This window comes from Lepisma saccharinum, chromosome 17, assembly GCF_977018435.1.
Source record: "Lepisma saccharinum chromosome 17, izLepSacc3.1, whole genome shotgun sequence".
NCBI classification, from domain to species: domain Eukaryota; kingdom Metazoa; phylum Arthropoda; class Insecta; order Zygentoma; family Lepismatidae; genus Lepisma; species Lepisma saccharinum.
The window spans coordinates 44,784,481-44,806,138 of NC_139245.1; the positions used below are offsets into that span (position 1 = coordinate 44,784,481).

A 21,658-nucleotide genomic window follows, 5' to 3' on the forward strand; every position below is an offset into this window, starting at 1 on the left:
AGATTTTCAGGAATCCTGATATTTTTGGCCATCCCTGGTGTGAAAGTAAGATATGTTAGGGAAAAGGTTCTGTTTGAGTAAGTATGTCTATCACCTCGAGAACAAAAATCTTGATCAATCTTGTCATTTGTAAGCATAGTAAACACAAAACAGCAGGAAGTACTTCGTGTCTTGTAAACCAAGAACATTTTTTCCCCAAAAAAATCGATATTTGAACCGCAGGATCCAAAAAAATTAAAAGAAGAAATACTATGAAGAAAATAGAATGGATCCAGAACTGCTTTTTTTTTTTTTAGTTCTTTCTAGCACTAACAGTGGGAGAATTTATGCTTTTGCTTACTTATATATTTTATCTATGCACCATTACTTTCATCATGTATTCAGTGTAAGTTGCATTGCGATGCTCTTCAATATTTTTTCTTCTCTTAAAAAACAAGAGCGTTGCATGCTTTACAGTGCTGGACATTCTGAAAAGTTTCATCTTGATGTCACAGAAACCCTGCCGTGTTTGTAAACAAGGAGGCTGAAAAAAAAAGGTCTCTCTTGACCAGACCTTCAAAAGCGGGGAAAAAGCGGTCGAAGGACCTTAGATTCGAAGACCTGCTGCGATGAGCTGGCCCGCCTGACACCATTGCACTCAACGGAAACCCAGCGGGACGGTTGGGTACGGGAGGAGGGGGCTGTAGAACTGGGCTCTCCTTTCGATGCGCTAAACTTAGCGAATCAATTGCGTATTTCTAGCTGTTTAATGGTGTTACTTGACTAATTTCTCTCAAATATGCGAATATTCTGATTTATGTTTTATTCTTCCCTAAAATATTTTACGTAATAGCAACATTTTTATTATTTTGCTTTGTCATCGCCTCATCTCCCGATGACCGGATGCCTCGCCTCTGAATGAACTACTCCTCTTGTAAAGTTGCCAAACGTTCTATTTTTCCAGACTGTCCTGTATATTACAATGTTTTGATGTCTCGTATAAGTTTATATTTTATATAGTTTTAATGTTATATTTATAATCTTATGTACATTATTGTTGTGTGTTAATGCATAAAAGCTGGGTTCTTGTTCAATGTTCTCTATCGGCAATAGAGAGTAATATTGCAACCTTATCCTTAGACGGTATGCAATGTACGAATTCGTTGTGTGTGTGTGATTTCAGGATTGACTACTTGTTTCACATTCAAAGTTGTACGCCTAAACTTCAGTTAACTTTTGCTTGGAACTGTATCATAGGTATACCGTGTACCAGCTAACTGTAGACCAGGCGAACGAGAACAAGTCTCTGCGGAAGTACCGACGCGAGACGGCTCCACCAATGAACAGTGAGAGAAACGGGATTGCGCAATGGGCGACTGGAGTTACCCGATTTTCCTGCTTCGCTCTGTAAGCGTTGCAAACTTTTGAGAAGGATAATACCGAACGCACATGGCAAACGGACCGTATTTTTGTCTCCAGGTCCGTACGATTGGTTTAAGAATTTCTTAGGGAAATATTAGAGATAAAACAGCAAGTTCAATTTTGATAAGCCGTGCATTTAGCGACGGACTAAGGTCTGGACCGTACGGTTGGCAACACTGCGCTTTCACCACTCGATTTCCTTCCTCCTCCTCTGCCGCTATGCGCGGCCCTGCTCCACAGTTAGCTGGGACAGGGAATAGGCAAGAGGTGAAGTTTAAGCAACCTGTGGACCCAAGCCAAGTTTCCTTGGAGTTAAATTTATTTACATTTTACGAAATATCTTGTTAATGATGTTAAATTCTCAGCTCGCTGATGTAGAAAATGAATTACTGCCATCTATAAATCATGCGTAAGAAACATAATCTGTCAAACGTTAAAAAAAGGAGAATATATTTGCCCCTGTACAAATTTCCGAACAAAGACAACAAAATTGCCCCAGACAGGAAGAAGAAACAAATTATCCTTTGACAAAATAATGAAATAAGGAGAGTTCGTTCATAATCACAGCAATAGAAGAGTGAATTAAGCATCGCAAAACATTACAAGCACACAAATTGAACATGAAGAAACATTTACAGTCCTATGGCCCCCTTATTTATTATTATTTTCTTTTCAATGAACGGACGATGAACAGAAATTAGGTATTGCTATTGCTTTTAGCTATATTAAACTCTCTGCTGGAACCTTGGTTTGGATAGCACCTTCCAAAATGTCTCTCCTTTCGAAAAAACGCTGATATTTTAAATTCTGAAAGATTACATTTGCTTAGACATCTATAGCATTCAAGTGAATCTTGATGTAGTTAGCTTTCGGTGTCGTCTAGATATCAGCAACAGAAAATGGGCATGTGCTGCCACGAAACTGTGACAGTTATCTAGACAACAATGAAACCAAACCCCATGAAGATTGATTTGAATCTAGAGGATATTCTGAACAGATGTAATTTTTCAGAATTTGTAAGCGATTTTTCCGAAACGATCAATTTCGAAATTTCTTTGCGGAGATCAAGGGTCCAGTGTAGCTTTAATTGTACATATTTTAATTTTGGTATCGTTTTGATGATTTTTTCAAAATATAGCCCCAATGTAAAATATAACTTGTCAAATATTTGTTTTAATATTCGCTCTTGAACCCACTGTGCCAATTAAACTTCTTGCTTTGGGGCGGGGGGAGAGATGCCCACTCAGTGGCGTATTTATGATATAATTTGGGTAAGCACATTTGTGAATGTCACCAGTCAGTAAACTAAACTGTTGCCTCACGGTTCTAAGTACCTTTGAACATGGGTTCTAACCTAAGTCAGTAAATCTTATGATAACATTTACACGTGATACGTATAGAAATAGTATATTTACATATGAAAAGCCAAACTTATACACAAAAAGAACTATCGAACTAGCAACACCGAAAACTTGATCAAATTTCCATTGCCAAGTTCAAACTCAACGACAGTCTGCTATTCAGGGTTGTTCAAGGTCCAAAAACCAATAGATTCTAATGGGTTCTATTGGGTTCCGCTGTAGGACCGGAACAATTTTCTCGCACAATTTAAATTCGGTCCAAGTTGCGTATTGTTTCATTGATAAAAGGTTCCTGTACCGTATTTTAATTGTTCCTGAACCGTATTTAAACTTATGCGGGACCTGGGCCGAATTTAAATTCTTCCGGAAAAAAGTTCCTGAACCGAATTTAAATTCATTCACAAAAAAGGTTCCTGGACCGTATTTAAATGCATTCAGAAAAAGGGATCCTGGACTGTATTTAAATGGATTGGGGAAAAAAGGTTCCTGGACCGAATTGAAATACTTTACAGATAAAAAGGTTCTTTACGGTCCAGAACCCATTTACGCGTGCTGATTTTCTCTCCTGGACCGGAATTGAATTTATTTAAAATTCCTGGGCCTTTAACAACCCTGGTGCTATTGTTTCGGCTCGGTGAGTTGTTCAGTTGGAGAATGGTGACCTTTTCAATCCACAAAGCTGCATACTTTCCGACAGGGAAATCTTTCATGACAGGACCGTTAATGGACACGAATGATTCTTTCAGTTCTGTTTGTTACATAGGGAAGACTATATGCAGTCAATTCCATTTTCTTTGAGAGTGATTATTATTAGTGTTTAGAAGAGAGGACAGATTTTGAACAAGACTAAATCGTAAGTAATAGCCTAATAACATAGACAAGAGAGAGTTAAACGGGATTCGCTTTTTCTATTGTTGTAGTTTCCTCGATTGTGAGGCTTACGGAAGATGCAAGAATAACATTTCGTTTCAAGGCTCCTCAATGCGTGTAACTCCTCATGTTTGCAACCATGGTTCGAAGAATCAGCTCATGCGCGAAATAAAATTATGACAAGTCAGCACATTCCAAAATAATGTTGCTATGCAGCGTGTAATAACAAATCATCTTCACCCTTCTTCTCTGCCGACGGCATCCTGGAGCATCGTAAAGGACCCACTTCTCATCTCATGTCAGCACCTCTCGTAGGGTGACCAGACACATAGGTCTACATTAAAAAAAGAAAAAGGACAGGGCATGGCTAGAAAGGACAAAGCCCAAAGAAAGAGGACACCGCAAAAAAAAAAAAAAAAAAAAGAAGCACCACATTTGCAATTATTTCTTTTAACCCTAGTTTACTCAATGGAGGTGGAAAGGGGGAAGGCTATCAGGAACCGAAATGGACCGGAGCTGACCGGAACAGCATTCTGGTTTCATGAATATCTGGAACCTTTACCGTTCCGTCTCATAACTGTTGTAAACGGAAATAAAAAACAGACAACAGCATGATAACGAAATTAAAGCGTTCCGTTTGGTGCAAATTTCTACGTATTTTGAACCCTAGACTGTGCCGGACGGAAATTTTTTGGTCGGGACGGAACCGGCACAGAAAATGTTTTTAAACCCTGCGTTCGGGACTGGAAAAATTCGCAATTTCGGGACGATTTTTTTTTTTCTGAAATAAAAATAAATAAATCCCGAGAAGTTTCAGACACTTACAATGCAGAAAATATCAAGAATTTATCTATCACTTTTTAAAATGTTCATTTGTAATTGTGACTGTTGGGTTCGGGACGGAATTTTTTTTCCGCTTAATCTATTTCCAAAATTGAATTAACATTTTATGTAGTTTAGGTTGGGACAAGAAATATAATTTTATTGCAGCGAACATTTCTGGCACTCTTTCGTCAACAGGGGAAAGTGACTGACTACTTTACACCCTGCCTCATATTCGTTTCTACCATCCTTAAAACCTTGACATTTTCTTGCTTTCATTGTTGAATTTACACTTTCGCTTCGTTATTCCATAAAAGTAAATATTACTCAGTAATTAAAATTCTCACTGTGCTTTTCTGTATCGAGTACATGACTCGAAACGGAAATGCAGAAACTGTATGATACCATACTCTCTTATAATACTGATGACATGTTTGGATAAAGTGATGGATCAGCTCCCAGATGCTCAGTGAACATTGCTCGAATATTTAACGTGCTCCAAGCGATATGCTTTAGATACATAATAAATTATTATCCTTATGCATGGATACATTCTCTGTGCAGCACATTCCCTATGGCCGATGCTATTCTCTTTTCAAAAAAGGAGGACATTTACGGATTTCTAAAAAATCCGCCCGGACGCCGGACGGACATCGAAAAATGAGGACATGTCCGGAGAAAAGAGGACGTCTGGTCACTTTAACCTCTCGAGATATGACAGCAAGAAAGCACAGGCATTTGCTCGTGTCGCCTTCTGAGCTTCAATCAAGGCATCCATCGACCCAACTTATACCGATAACATTTTCCAAGCTGATACAGTGGCGCAGCCACACGGGCAGGGGGGGGGGGGGCATTGCCGCCCCCAACGTTGGACAAAAGTCAATTCTAGGGAGTGCAATCAATGACGTCCAATGGCGCATAGAGACTATTGCCACCTCGATTTCAAAGTATATGCAAATAAAAATACAATTCGTAAAATTTTCTTGCTCGCTTCGCACACAATCAGTGTCGACGCCAGAGGGGAGCAGGGTGGGCGGGCGCCTCCCAGTCAGACACTTCGTCCCCATGTCTGCCCCCGCAACTGAAGTTTATTAAATATCGAATAATAAGAGTTCGGGACCCCTCGATGGCGCAGTGCTATCGTCGTCGCTCTTGTAAACAAGGGGTCACGGATTCGATACCCGGTGGAGGCACATAGTGGTTCGGATCCCACTTTAAACTGTAGGCCCAGACCCGATTAGCCTTACTGTGCATAAAGTGGACTTAAAACACCAAATCAATCAATCAATAATAGAGTTCATTTCTTAGAGTACGACGATTTTCACCTTTTCTAAATGGTGTATTCTGACTGGAAAAAAGCGTTGTATTTGAATGGTTTGAAAACGAACATTCTGAGGACCACAAAACATCATCTGTAGTACGGGCAAATTATTCTAATCGTGGGTCGTTAGTGACAACGCTAATTAGTAGGAGTGTGCGGGACAGAATTTTTTGGGTCGGGACGTGATCGGGACGGGAAATTTTTTAAATCCCGACATTCGGGACGGGAAATGTTCCAAATTTCCGGAAGCTCTTGAAATATCGAATTCTACACATCATTTTCACCTTACGTGACTGTTTTTGCATTTCTGGAATAAAAACTAACAATTTACGAAAAGTTCCAGACACTGGAAATGTCGAGAATTAACGACTTTTTAAAATGACCATTCGGTATTTCCCGACTTTTCGGGATCCCGCACGCCCCTACTAATTAGTAAAATACATTCAAAGGTGATTTTTCAAGGAGTCCCGGATTCGATACCCAGTGGAGGCACATGTGGTTCGGATCCCACTTTAAACTGTAGGTCCATTCCAGTTTGGGCTTACTGTGCATTAAGTGGACTTAAAACAACAAATCAATCAATCAATCAAAGGTGATTCAAGATTTGTTTGGTTGATTGATTTGGTGTTTTAAGTCCACTTTATGCACAGTAAGGCTAATCGGGACTGTACCTACAGTTTAAAGTGCCTCTACCGGGTATTGAACTCGGGACCAAAGTTGATCCAAGATTTGATTGATTGGTTGATTTGCTTTATTTTACTTCGCTTTTTGTGCCACCTTTGGCTAATTTACGAAGATGGGAATGAGTGATGAAATTTATGAATGGACACTGACAAACATTCATGCCCAGGCCGGGATTCGAACCCGGGACCCCTGGCGTCGTAGCGCGATGTGCTAACCACTCCGCCACGGGAGCCGGTAGGTGATCCAAGAAAACCGACACTACATGTCAGTTGTTGTAGATGGATTGCGGTTTCTTATTATTCAGGGACTTCATTTTCGAGATGATGAGTCTGATGCAAACCTTAAAAAGGGGAATTTCTTCGATACTAATGAACTTAATTTCAAAATGAGGGGATATTATTCGGAAATGTATTGAACTTGAACCTTCAAATGCAAATTACTCTCAAAATTAGATTCAAAACAAATTAATCTGCGTAATGTTCACACTTATTCTCAGCAAAATAAGCCACGAAGTGGAAGAGGCGAAAGCATTCGCACTGATGTCATATGAAACAAAAGACATTTTAACACTCCCACACACTTTATTTGTTGATTGTGTTACCTCATGTGTTTGGAAAAAAATGCCCATGCATAGGAAATCAGTAGCGGCGATTGGGTGCCAAAACTTGGGAGGGGGGGGACAAGGATTGGCGCAATAAGTGTGTGTGGGGCAGGATGCCCCCACACGCTCTAATCGCCGTTGGAAATCAATAAATTATGTGTAGTTGTTTTGAATCTGTTGTACTAGACCATGTTTATGTGTAAAATAGTCTCTGAACCACAGAGCGGGGTAAGGAACGTTAGTACCACGGATGTTTGAATTCTCCTAATGCAATGATTTTCGGCGACACACTCCATATACGCCCCTGTTTCATGAATACAATAAAACAGTGAGATGAAATTAGGTCTTTCTTTCAACAGGGCTTTTGCCCCCCCCCCCCTCATAATCAGAGGGCCTGCGCACGCCTATATCATTAACGAAAGCCCAGTGGCGCAGGAACGTTTTTCATTTGGGGGGGTACAAAATTCAGCCTCCCATATATAAACACACATACTACTGCACCTAGAAATATATTTCGGGGGGTCCAACCAAGTGTTGCAATAATAATAATAAATAATTAGTATTATTATATTTAATTAAATTAAAATATTAATTAAATATGTAAGTTAATTAATATTGTATTGTTGTTATTACGTGAATAGGTAAAAGATAGTAAAGGAATATAGATATAACAGCATCTAGCTTGCATGTAGTTAAGATCGCCAAGATTTGCATAAAACATCTACCCTGGCAAGGAATTTAATGTCAAATAGAAAAATAATTGAATATTTGTTGAATAACAAACAAAAGTTAGATGCAATTAACGAAAAGTAAAGTTTCTGATTAATATTTTATGGATATTACCATTAGTTGTGTGCATAAATGTTTGGAACCTTTCAAAGCCGTATGAGCCAAATTCCTTGCCTTCCAAGAAGTTCAGCGGAAATAACCATCGATTATATAACAAATGCTAAACAATTATATTTTGATTATTTACTTTTACTTCTTGGTAAGTCTTTCGGGGAAGTGTCCGGACCCCCTCCTAAATACATTTTTGATACTTAGGTATAATGTGAAGGCATGGGAAATATTCTATTTTAGAACAGCACAGATTTTAAAACCAGATAACAATTCTGAAACATATAAAAGCTCTGGACTTCGTTCTGGGTTTATTTGAATTTAACGGAACGGAAAATCAGGAGTTCGAAATGTGAAAATTGCGAACAAAGATAGCTACAACTATTCATTTTAATGCAGGTTGAGATTAAAGGGGGTGAAGAGGATCTTGAGCCACCCCAACCAGAAATAATCATCTCCCACCCAATGGATATAGAAAGCACATTATTGAATATATCATACTTATAAAGTTCCACTTCAGTTCATTCTAATTTTAAATTCCCATAGCTACGCATAAAAATATCTTTAGGGGAAGGATCCCTAGCCCCGGACGGCACTCAGCCGCGGACACCACGTAGTTCTACCTATTCGCAACAGATAGCAGAAGCTGTCTGTTATTGATAGTAGCGACTAACAGCCTACACTCCATAGTAAGAAGCATGTGGCTTTCACTCCGAGTGGAGCGTTGCAATAAGTATGAGTGTGCTTTTTGCCGAAAGTGGGAAATTTGTTGTGGCGGGAAACGAATTGTCATTGTTCGTAGTGAACTTACTGGTAAGTAATTTACGTTATCATTATGGTAAATAGTAAGGTAGGGATGTGTTGTGTGTTGATGTATGCTGCAAAGGTGAAATTTATTCCTATGGAAACAGTCAGTAGCATTGTTTGTGGGTACATACGTCGCCCCTAGCCCCGGACACACGTTTGGCACTAGCCCCGGACAGCACTGAATGTTCTTAGAATGGCATTATAGTGTCCTATGTAGGCCTAATTGTTATTGTTTATATAAAACCAAATGAGCATACGAACAAATCGTAAAATAGTTTTAAATTATTTGCAGGTACGATGCCACGAACTACAAACAGAGGTGCCTGGGCGAGGAGGCTATGAAGAAAGCGCTTGATGAGATAATGAGTGGAAAATTAGGAATCAGAGAAGCAGCTGTTAGGTTCGGTATTCTCAGAAGTTCACTGCATGATAGGGTTACATTGGTACAAAGTGGATCAGAAGTCCGCCTTCAACCCAAGTTGGGACGTTTTCAACAGACATTCGAGGGGATTGAAGATCAACTTGTTCGATATGTGGTAGAGCTGGAGAATCGTTTGATGCCTTTAACAAGAAAATAATTTCTTAGGCTTGCACATGACCTAGCGGTGGAACTCAAAATTGAGCACAGATTTAACAAAGATCAGAGGACTGCAGGAAAGCATTTCTACAGGAATTTCATGAAACGACACCCAGAACTTGCATTAAGAGTCCCACAATCCACGAGTCTGATGCGTTGTGTGGGCTTTAATAAACCACAGGTCGATCTATTTTATCAGAAGTTGGAAGGCCTAATGACACAACACAATTGTCCTGCATCTCGCATGTACAATGCGGATGAAACTGGGGTCTCCTGTGTGCACACTAATCAAAAGGTTTTGTCAAGCACAGGGAAACGGCAAGTGGGAATTGTGTCAGCTGCATTCACCAAGGTTGCTCGCCTTGATATTGCGAAGAATGGATATCTCTGCACTGGCATTTACCCATTCAATCCCAACATTTTTTCCGACCTCGATTTCTTGCCAGGTCAGATGACAAACATTGGAGAAACCGCTGAAACTAACACTACTGATGACCGTTTTGACCAAGCCTGTAGGCCTATCAGTCAGACTCAGCCTACCTCCCAAGCTTCCACCTCTCGTGGTCAGCCTACCTCCCAAGCTTCCACCTCTCGTGGTCAGCCTACCTCCCAAGCTTCCACCTCTGGTGTTCAGCCTGCAGCAGGACGGGATGTGAGGCAAGGCGAATCAACTAAGAATGTTTCGTCTATTCTTCAGAAACTTTCACCACTTCCAGATGCATCAATGAGAGGACTTGTTTCGAGAAAACGTAAATCCCAGAGAAGTGAAGTGCTTACTTCCACTCCATATAAAAATCAACTTTTGGACAAACAAAACACGCGCAGGAAACAAAATACTGCGCTAAATTATAAGGGACGACGTTTTAAATTACGAGGAGCGCACAAGTATGGAACAGGCAACTTCAGGCTGTAGGACCACGTGTTTAATCTGTGGAGAGGAATTCGAAGAAGATTGGATTCAGTGTGCCACCTGCAAGGGCTGGGCTCATGAGGCATGTGCAGAAATTGATCCCAGAAACCCCTACTACTATTGTGACGTATGTATTCAGACATGAGGATAGCAACAAACGAACAAACAAACTGTCCGGGGCTACCTCACCAGTTTCGTATTCGAGACATTACCTAACATCCAATTTCATGTGTGCTGTACCTCTCTGTTCATAGTTTCTGGGTGCACAAGGTAGTATAACTGTGTGGTATACTATTGTCCTTCACTATGTCGTTTATCATCTATTAAAATGTAATGGTTTTTCCAGACCAGCTGTTTTTTTCATTAGTGTCCGGGGCTTGGGACCCTTCCCCTAAATAATTTATGGCAGATGTGTACCACATCCAATGTCTTTTAGAAGCCAAGTATTTGGTATTTACTCAGACATCTGTAGGGCGTTGTGTTAAAAAAAAGAAAAAAAAACTGAGTTGAGATGGTTCCCGATCAACTCGTAAAAAGTCTAACTTTGAAATATTTGTGAAACATTTGACAAAGCATTTATTTGTTATATAATTAGCTGTACATAATGACACTCTTCAAGCACTGAAAGTACTATCATTACATATACAAAACCGAACACCTTCAGCTGTCAGAGGAAGCAAGGAAAGGCATACTCTCAAAAGGTTTTTTTTTTCGTTTCAATCTTTGGTGGCGAGACAATATGAAGAACCGCCCAAGGTTTCTTTTCGTATAGAGTAGTATTAAATGCAGATACATGCGTGTTTTAGGGTGACATGTCAATTTCTCGTTTATGTGAAAAGGTAAACTTTAATGTAAGAAAAAGCATGAGCCTGTCACAGTTAAGGATTTTCGCATCTACAAAGAAAATCCAAAACACATTCCCAACTCGCCGGCCTCCGTAGCGGAGGGGTTAGCATAGCGCGCTTTGACGCCAGAGGTCCCAGGTTGGGCATGTGAGTTTTCATCATATCATCACCCATCCTCATCTATGCGATTAGCCAAAAGTGGCAGAAATGAGAAGTAAAATAAACCAAATAAATCAATCAAACATTCCCATCTCACTCAAAGACCTTGTGAATCCAATCCAAAATCTACCAATAGAACCTGCAGTGAATTTAATTTATTTCGTGCATTCATCTAACTAATGTAATTTTCTTACAGTTTAACTTTAGGGTATAAGTTAAAATGGCGTTGTGTTTGTGTTGCATTCGATACCAAAATTAGATTTTAAGTAATTAATGTCCAATTATAAGTATACCTAATACATACGTAAAAATATTCCCTCCTCTGATAATATAGCAAATTGAACCCTGTTTAAATGTCTAGGGAAAAATTCATTTCACCTAGGAATGATATCGCAATGCGATGAGTCGAGAATTGTCACAGCCTCATCTCGTCTCCTGTGTGGCGAGGTCCTTCTCGTTCATGTTTGTGTTTATTTTTGTTTCGGTTTCCACTCAGAAGTTATTAAAACTTATTCTAGATTCACTTCATGCTCAGATAGGTTAATCGGGACTCTACTTTCAAAATCTTTTAATATATAGTAGGTTTAAGTATAGTTTTCCGAACACCCTCTTACAAAGTTATGAAAAATATGGGTGAGGTACAGCAGTACATTGTACCCCCAAGTTGGTCTGTAGTGTCTCGTCTTGTTCGTGTAAGTACTTCGTTTTGGAAAATTAAATATTCAAGAGAAAATGGGATCAGTCATATACTCTTCTGATGAAGATTTGTATCTTATCTTCGAATCGACGCGACCACTTCTTTAGAAAAGTGTACCCTCCCTCCCCCTTACGAAAAGGAGCATTCGTCTGCAGTTTGATTGTCTGAGAGCAAATCTGATTCCATCTTTCCACACACATTTTAAACAATTTTCATCTCCTTAAAGAGGTTTCCAAGAACATAGGTCAATGAACTAACTAGTAGCAACCACAATGTAGTAGAATAAGTTTAGAATGGTTTGAATTTCTGCGGTAAGGTAGACAATGTTTAGGCCTATAAGTTATAAACAATATAATATACACTTTTTTATTGGGCGAACTTAAAATAGGTTCTTTCACCTTGCGTCTGCTGTCAAATTACGAAGGGGGGTACAGGGGGTACAACTCGATTTACGGATTTAGGGGGTACAGTACCCCCTTCAAAAATTTAGGGGGGTACAATGTACCCCTGTACCCCCCCGTTCCTGCGCCACTGCGAAAGCCTGGCATATTTTCTTTCCCGTTCCTGTCGCGTTTGTTCCAACAGCCACTGGCTTACGCGGGGAGAGCTTATGGGGCTTCAGCCTCTCCCGCAAAAATTAGAAAATAAACATTTTCAAATGAAAGCAGTAACGAACTTGGGAAAACCTGAGTGGTCAGTGTAAATTCCCCTTAAAAACACCCCCGATAACAATATTTGTCTTTGAAAAACTTTTTAAAAGAAGGTTAAAATGACTGATAACTGATTACGAAATATTTTGCTTGATTGATTGATTTACTTTATTTTACTTCGCGTTTTGCCTCTTGGCTAATTTGCGAGGATGGGGATGAGTGATGAAATTGATGAATGGACATTCACAAACAACGAAGCCCGACCGGGATTCGAACCCGGGACCCTTGGCGTCGCAGCGCGATGTGCTAACCATTCGGCCACAGGGTCGGGCACGAAATATTTGGCAGCGTACCATGGGCGTCCGGAAAGGGGGGGGGGCACCGCCCCCCTGGAAAATGATTGTCCACCATAAAATTATATATTTCACGCATAATTTCATTTCAGCCACAGTAATTTATGTTAATTATTACAAATGCGTTGAAGGAACATGGTAATTTCAGACTGAAACAGTGTTTTTTGAGAGGCTATCATTATGCCCCCCCTTGGAAAAAAAATCACCTTGCTTGCCCCTCCCTGGAAAAAATCCTGCGGACGTCCATGCCCCGCATGCTGGGTACACCAATTTCTTATCCTCATTGATGTTCACGCTGAACTGTACCGGCGATATACGTACGCATGTAATCTGTGGTGGACCATAAACTGCTTGTTGAACGTGAATGCACCCACTAACAACTGGCTATCGTTTATCTGTCTACCCTTGGAACTCTCAGCGTACTGAGCATGTGATGTTCAATGTCGTCAGAAACCGACAGCACTTTCTTGGTTAACTGTATAGGTTGCGCTTACGCAAGATAATAGCAATTGTATGTAAAAAGACTTTTCCGCTTGAACAGAACGGAAGGTGATTTGATTTTGTCTTTCTGCGCATCGTGATATTCTCTTGTTTCTCTGCATGAATATGGCAAATTTATATAGGTACCAACACCTAACAAAATTCCTTACGTTTGCACAGAAAATCAAACCACACTCAAAAAAGTCTTTATCACCTTGGCTTCGTAATAGCTCTGTAAGTATATGCAGTTTCTGAATTTTACAATAATAATTTTATTTTGAAACAATTATGTGCGAAATGAACAAGTTGAACAGAATGACAAGTTTCTCGGTCAAATTCAATGCATTGATAACCGTGTTGTGACTGATAAGACGTTAATAGTTTATGCAATAATTATGCTGATATTATGGTGTTACGACCAAGAAATTTTTGTACATAACAACATTAAATGTACCTACAGTTCAGTGTAAGTTGACAGTTGTAAAATCGCAGCTCGCATCGATGAGATAGCTGACGGCAGAAGTTTCTTCTTATGGAACTATTTCATTTCTTGTGTGTTGATTTGTGATCAGCTGTTGCAGAAATGTTACTTCATCGTGTTAGATATGGTTATGAATGTTTGTGTTCCCGCTGGACAGAGATAAGTAGAAATTATTGTCGGATGTTTAAGGCAAGTTGCCATTTTCAGCGGTTGCCGATACATAGCAAGAGGCGCATGCCTAGTAATGATTGAGAATTCATTTTTCGCCTTGGACATAGGGGTTCGAATGAGTTGATAGATTATTGGCTTACGTAATTGAAATATGATGGTAGCTGATTTCAAATAAGCTTTGATTTGTTTTGGAAGTGAATTACTGAACCGTAATTTTCGAAGTTTTTACCTTATCATGTAAATTGAGTGATATACAACATTTGATAAACCACGCTACATCAGTTTTTTAAAACATATGTAACAAGAAAGTTATAAATATATATTCCAACATCGGTATTAAGCAAGCAACATGCGCATTTTGTACAGCATAATAAGCTAAATGATTGTCTATTTTTAAGTAAAAATGTTAAACTTGGTTTAACCATTCAAGTAGCAACTATTTTGTAGACTAGCTGCTTTATGAAATTTATGTTCTACATCACATAAGTAGAAAAATAATGAATTAAATGTTAAGTATCCCCGAAACGTCTGCAATTCCTTTATTTTCTTCTTTTTCACATTGGTACTTACGTATTCTGCATTCCTAACGATTCTTGAAGGTGTTATTTCGTTTTTTTCACGCAAATAATCTCAATTTTCGACATATAGAGTAATTCTTGTTTGTTCGTTTTCGCTTGCGTTACACGCAATATGGCGGAGAAATCTTGACTAGCGTTGTCGATGATCAGTGGTTATGCAGTGTTGCAACCTTCTTCATCGAAAAATACCTACTTTCGTGTTACTGATTTTGTAATTTTTTCCAGGTTCGAAAACCCCACGAACCATTCATAAATAGCCCCACGAACCATGGACGGCAAGGTTAGGTTCGGTTAGGTTAGGCAAACATAGTTAAAATTGTCATGTTCTTGGAAAACAACGGTGTGGTTGGAAATACTGACCGGGGGTTACGTCATCGAATGCAAGCAACATTTGATTCACGTTGTGGAGGGACATAGAGGCAACAGCTTTCGTGCATTGGAGAGACATTAATCTTCAAAAATACATGATTTACCGGCGAAATAAATTAGCGATGGGAAGAAACACTTCCACGACCTTTCAAAAGTGTAAGGAAAGTCAGTTCAGTAAGTACTTTCTACTGTAAAATTGAAGAAATACGTTTCGGGGATACTTAAATTTTACCAATAATGAAACGTTGTTTCACGAACTCGGAGGAATCGGGTGGAGTCTGAAATGTTGAGTACAATACGTCTTTAGGATCAAGTTTCATATGTTATATGGTGATAGTTTCCATGTGTATGTTTATATACATGATGTGTATCAAGCGAATATTTAATCAAGAACAGTCTTTCACACCTCAACTTTTTCTACAAGGCCCTTAAGAACTGTAATGAAGTACACTGAAATAAGATTAATTAATCTGTAAATATTTAACACAATATTCAGAATGTGTCATGCTCAATTCCGGTAATTTTGAAATCATGTTGGACACCATAACTTGAGTTAATAATGTTAAGGTGAAACAATAGTGGGGGTATTCTACGAAAAGTGGTCCTACTCCACGTAGATAACAAAATGGATTATTCGAAAAATTATTAGTGTTTTTAATTAAATTAAGATTTTGTAGTTAGGTTAGGTGAGTCAGGTTTAGGGCTCTTAGAATTCAAAAATGTATCTAAATGGTTAGGTCTTGGTGTCTTCATGGTTAGGTTAGGCAGGCCAGATTTAGGACTCTTAGCATTACAATAATTTCCTTAAATGCTTTCAACATATCATATTGGTGTTGGTCTCAAGCATGACACCCCTTTGAGTCTCGTGACTCCTGTGCACCGTACTTTCATGAGGAGGGGAGGGGCAGAGTGGAGCATGCTTCCTTATGGCCCAAGTTGAACGGAAGAAGGGGGAGCTGCACGGAGACTTTTCGTCAAAGGTCCTTTTGTTTGTTTGTTTGTGGTCACTCATAGAGTTGCAATTTATGGTCCAAAGTAACAGAGAATATTCAACCCCCCCCCCCCCTTCATTGAACAGTCATTGTAATTCAATGTTTAGAAAATAATATATTTATAAATTAAATGTTGCGTATAATTAGCAATTATTATTATAATTATAAAGATCTTGTCCAAATGTGAGTTAACAAAAGAAGGAGAAATTTTCGCATCACAGCTGCAGTTCGAAAAAAGTTAGGACTGGGATTAAAAGTAATGGACTGTCCCGACTAAATCGGAAGTCTGGTAGCCTTGTATCAACGGTTATAATACTAAAACTACCAAATATTGCAGACTTCTGGACTCTGGAGCAGAGGTGCAACCACAAATTTTTGTCGGGGGGGGGGGCAAGCATCAGGATAAACGTACCAATAATAATAATGTTGTTATAATAATATTTTTTTTATTATTATTATTGATTTGCTTTATTTTACTTAGCTTTTTGTGTCACTTCCGGCTAATTTGCGAAGATGGGGATGAGTGATGATATGATGAAATTGATGATCCATGCCCAAGCCGGGATTCGAACCAGGGACCAACATTATTATTATTATTAGTAATAGTAGTATCAAAGATGTTATTACCTTCGTAAATTATGCAAAAGGGGGTAGAAGTTGGTGCAAAAGCTCTGGAGCCTCTCTCTCTATACAAGAAACACATTCATTTATCATAATTGAAATTTTGGTAAAATTTTCGTATCCCCAAAACGTATTTCTTCAATTTTACAGGAGAAAGTACTTACCGAAATGGGTTTATTTATACTTTAGGAAGGTCTTGGAAGTTTGTTTTCACCTCGTTGAAATTTTTTTGCCGGTAAATCATGTAATTTTCGACATTAATGTCACTCCAATGCACGAAAGCTGTTCCCTTGATGTCCGTCTACTACGTGAACCAAATATTTGCGAGTGTTTCATGACGTAACAACCGGTCAGTGTTTCCAAATACGCAGTTTTGTAACTGTGTAACAGTTCTAGAACGTAAATAAACGTAAGTTACTGTTCATCATTTCTGATTACGAACTTGCGACAACATGACGTGCACAGGATCAGTGGCGTGCTCAATGTGAGGTTGATGGGGGCTATAACCCCCCCTTTCGCCCAGTATCTCTAAGGCTATTTATGAATGGTTCGTGGGCTATTTATGTATGGTTCGTGGGGCTATCTGTGAATGGTTCGTGGGGCTATCTGTGAATGGTTCATGGGGCTATCCGTGAATGGTTCGTGGGGATATCCATGAATGGTTCGTGGGGCTATCCGTGAATGGTTTGTGGGGCTATTTATGAATGGTTCGTGGGGCTATCCGTGAATGGTTCGTGGGGCTATCCGTGAATCGTTAGTCGGGCTATCCGAGAATGGTGTGTGGGGCTACGAATATTTTTTCGAAACCAATTTTTAACTATTGAAACCTTTGCGTGGCCCTACTAACCTATCCACGTGCCAATGGTTCGTGGGGCTATATTTTTAACTATTGAAACCTTTGCGTGGCCCTACTAACCTATCCACGCGCCAATGGTTCATGGGGCTATATTTTTAACTATTGAAACCTTTGCGTGGCCCTACTAACCTATCCACGTGCCAATGGTTCGTGGGGCTATCTTTTTCACTATTGAAACCTTTGCATGGCCCTATTTTCCACATTATACTTACGTATTCTCCATACTAGTACCTAGATATTTTGCTATGAAGAAGGTTGCAACACTGCATAACCACTGATCATGGACTACGCTAGTCAAGATTTCTCCGCCATATCGCGTGTAACGCAAGCAAAAGCGAAGAAAATAAAAATACTCCATATTTCGAAAATTGAGATTATTTGCCTGCAAAAAACGAAACGCGAAATAGAAGAATCCTTACGAATGCAGAATATGTAAGTATCAATGTGAAAAATACGAAAATAAGGGAATTAGAGACGTTTGGTGGTTACCGAAATTTTAATGAAATTTTTACAAATTTGAAAAATTGTCGATGTTATTTTCGTAGCCTTTTATAGATTCACATTCAATATTTCACAGTTTGAGGTAGGGCCATGGCCCCTCCATTGGGTACGGGCCTGCTGCAAACAGAGGTAATTTCTTTCGGAAAGCTTCAAGTTTACTTTCACAATGAATTCCACTATTCTGCGATACTTTCTCTTTCTTCTATGAACAAAAAATGCCTTGTTACTAGGAAGTTTGGTTAATTCCATAAGGTACTTTATGTATTATGTATGGTTTATGAATTTTTTCGCTGATAAATTGCATCAAACAGTGGTAATTGCTTTCACCAAGGTTCAAATTTATAACAATAATTTAAACAATTATGCGATACTTTTGCTTTCTCCTATGAAACTTTGAGAAAAATCATTAAACTAAATTAAAGTGTTTTGCTCTATATTTAATTCCTTTTTTTTGTTGTTTTCAGGTCCAATGTACTAAACTTTTGTTGTACATAAAGCACACAGTACTGGTAACATACATACCATCACATACTCTTCTCAGAGCATTATATTTCACTAGAGAAAAACCTAGCGATCCACCACTGCAAGACATATTAAATGAAGCAGATGAACTTTTCAACGAAAATAAATACAGTGAAGCATATCTTAGGTTGCAGCCATATGAGGTAATTAGTATTGGGTTCTAGCCAACTTTTGAAATAGAAATATTCTTGTATAATGTATATATTTGGTAATCTTATTATACTTTCTAGATTGGTTAGAATTGTTAAAAATAGGTGTTGCAAATAATAGTGTACAAGTTAGTAGTATTCGACATTTTTGTGTTAAATCGTTGGGAGACATGATAAATCAGTCCACATTCAATTTGCATTATTTTTTAGAAGCTTATTGGTACCTTGTGTGTGCAGTGCTGGGATTGACTGACATCCTTTCAAATTTTGCACTACACTGTTACTTTACTTTGATATTTTCTCTTTATGATATAGGCCACGAATTGCATTTATAAATCTTTCAAATTTCACCCTTTCTACTTGAAACTTTCATCAGCATTTTCCACCCCTCTTGGTAGATGCACGTTTCTGCTCTGTGAGGAAGTTTTCAGAATTGCTTCTTAAAGCTAACTCAGTAAAAAAGTTAAGTCAAAAAACCAAGAATGGTTTAATGCACAATTGACTAAATTAATTTTGCAATTAAAAATCTCGTTCCACTGATTTAATCTTTAATACTTACTAACCTTTCTTCACAGAATGATAAAGAAGTTGATGTCTTGTGGCGACTGGCCAGAATCCAGTACAGTCTGTCAAAGAAAGCACAAGACGTTGAAGAAAAGAAGAAGTTGATTTTTCAAGCTTATGAACATGTAGCAGCTGCTTTGCACATTAGTGATAACAACTTTGCAGTGCATAAGTGGATGTCTGTCCTGTTGCATGAAGTGAGTGGATATACCGGCACCAAGGAAACTATTCTTCAGTCCCCAAATGTGAAGCGGCACATGGAGGTAAATTTGGAATTTTTTATGTTTAATAAAATTCTGATATACTTTTCTCCAAATTGGGATTTTGTGCACAAAATCCTTTGTCTTTTCTTTAGGACTTTGGTTTCGTACTCTACCTCTCGAGAATTATGTCATTTTTTTTTAGTACCAAAATACCCTAAGTATGGCCCACGTAAGTACAAAATCTCTGTAACAGTTTCATACATCAGAGACACATTTCTTCAATTTTACACAAACTACTTACGGAAATGAGTTTCTCCAAGGTTTACAACATTCGTCGAGGTATTTTCTTTCATAGTGGAATATATTTGGTTGGCCGCGGTGGCTCAGTCGGTAATGCATCTGACTGCCATGCTAAAGGTCCTGGGTTCGATCCCCGGCCGGTTCAAATCCGGGAACTTTTCTAACAATGGAAGCGGCCCCGGCACCCACCCAGCGTCGAATAATATGGGTACCTGGGGGAAACCCTGGGGGGTAAAGGCGGTCAGGGGCGTGATGGTGATCACATCACCCCCCTCACGACTGGATCAAGAAAGTGTGGGGCGTTACCCCTACACCCCCTATACGCCTTCATGGCGTGGTGCTATGCACAGGGGAGCTCTTTACCTTTACATAGTGGAATATATTTGACCGGGAAATCATGTATTTTTCAAGATAAATATCTCACCGACTCACAAATGCCATTGCTTTCATTTGCTTGCCCTACGACAACCGGATGCTGGGTACGTTTGATGATGTAAGCCCCTGTCAGTGTTTCAACCATCCCTTTTTTTTTTTACTATGCTTGCCTAAGGTAACTAAATCTAACCTAACCTTATCGGAAATGGTTCGTGGTGCTATCCGTGAATGGTTCATGGGGCTATCGGTCAGCTACCGTGCATAATGGTTCGTGGCGCTATCTGTGAATGGTTTGTGGTGCTATCCATGTATGGTTCGTGGGGCTATCCATCAGCTACCCGAGCATAATGTATAATTTCAACCGGTGATGAACACGATAGTAGGTATTTGTCGGTGAAGAAGGTTGAAACACTGCATACCCACAACGTGAGTCAAGATGTGACCGCCATATTGCGTGTTCCGGAAGCAAAGAAAGGAATAAAAAAAATCACTCAGAATGTGAAAAACTGCATTTGTTTTCATGTAAAAAGCATAATGGCACATTGAACTATGTTTCGCAATACACAATTGGTAAGTACAAACCATGCGAAACACAAAATGTCCGATTTTAATGTGTCTCTGATCTATGAAACTGGTACCATAAATCTCTTAATTTAGAGTATTTTCAGTTTTTTTTATTGGTCAAAACCATTTGTATGCACACTCGAATAGAGAAAAAACATGCAAATGATGACACCTTCTTCTTTCTCTACGTCTTATGCCTTTACTGCCGTAGGGATGTCTCGACACACTGTTTCCATTATTTTCTGTTCTTGGCTGTCTTTTTTTTTTCATTTCTTGGTTCCCTCGTTCTCTTCCTATTTCTTCCACCATGTCCTTGTATGACTTCCTGGACCTTCTTACTTTTGGTCTTGCCTCCAAGAACTGCTTGGGTTTCCTTTCCTCCTGGTTACGTGACCAAACCATTTCATTTATCTCTTGATGAGTAAGTTTTCAATTGATTTTTGCTCCAGCTCCTTTCATTTCTTACTCTTGTCTCTCCTTGTTTTTCCTACCATCTATGGTATTTATGTTAATTGTTATGGCAAGAATTTACAATACCGGACCCTTCTGTAATTTCTATGCTACTGCTTATACTCTCGAAATAATTAGTCGCGATGATTTATCTGAGGTTAACATGTTGGGGTGAGGTGTAGAAATTGTTCATTAATGTGTAGAAGTTGTAAAATAAGCTTTTGCATTCTCGCAATGATTCTCCGTATACAAGTATGGGAACCATATTTGTTGATATGAACAATTAACGTTCACAATTAGTTACGCTGTCTACAGCATTGGCACACTGTTGATTTCATACTTGGAAAGTATGGATCGTGTAAGAATGGAGGAAGAGAACAGTAAAAAAGTTGTTGATTGCAGGTAAGTTTGTCAACAATGCATGGATCGTAAAATTGAAGTATACAAAAATGGCATCTTCGATGAAGAACGTTTGTCGTTAAAGTGCTACGAAAATAAGATTTTTTATCAGTTCGTTATCACAATTAGCGCAAAACCATTCACGGATAGCCCCACTGACCATTCTTGGTAAGGTTAGGTTAAGTTAG

General features: G+C 39.0%; 2 protein-coding genes across 5 annotated transcripts in view; one reads left to right on the top strand and one right to left on the bottom strand.

The window, feature by feature from the left end:
- Nucleotides 1-13,952, bottom strand: part of HisT (Histamine transporter) — a 134,159-nt gene extending 120,207 nt beyond the window's left edge. Inside the window, exon 1 of the mRNA XM_083139385.1 lies at nt 13,834-13,952. The gene's annotated coding sequence lies outside the window, so the exon portion shown is untranslated. The remainder of the gene's footprint in view (nt 1-13,833) is intronic.
- The window catches only part of LOC146001714 (regulator of microtubule dynamics protein 1-like), a 53,594-nt gene continuing 45,291 nt past the window's right edge, over nt 13,356-21,658 (top strand). Inside the window, exons 1-3 of one of the 4 annotated variants that reach the window (XM_083139384.1) lie at nt 13,356-13,609; nt 18,409-18,609; nt 19,191-19,442. In XM_083139384.1, coding sequence (XP_082995510.1) covers nt 13,496-13,609; nt 18,409-18,609; nt 19,191-19,442 — 567 coding nt within the window. In that variant the 5' untranslated portion in view covers nt 13,356-13,495. Of the gene's footprint in view, nt 13,610-13,719; nt 13,842-13,872; nt 14,046-18,408; nt 18,610-19,190; nt 19,443-21,658 lie in introns of those variants that run through there. The other 3 variants (XM_083139381.1, XM_083139383.1, XM_083139382.1) reach the window with 3 other exon arrangements.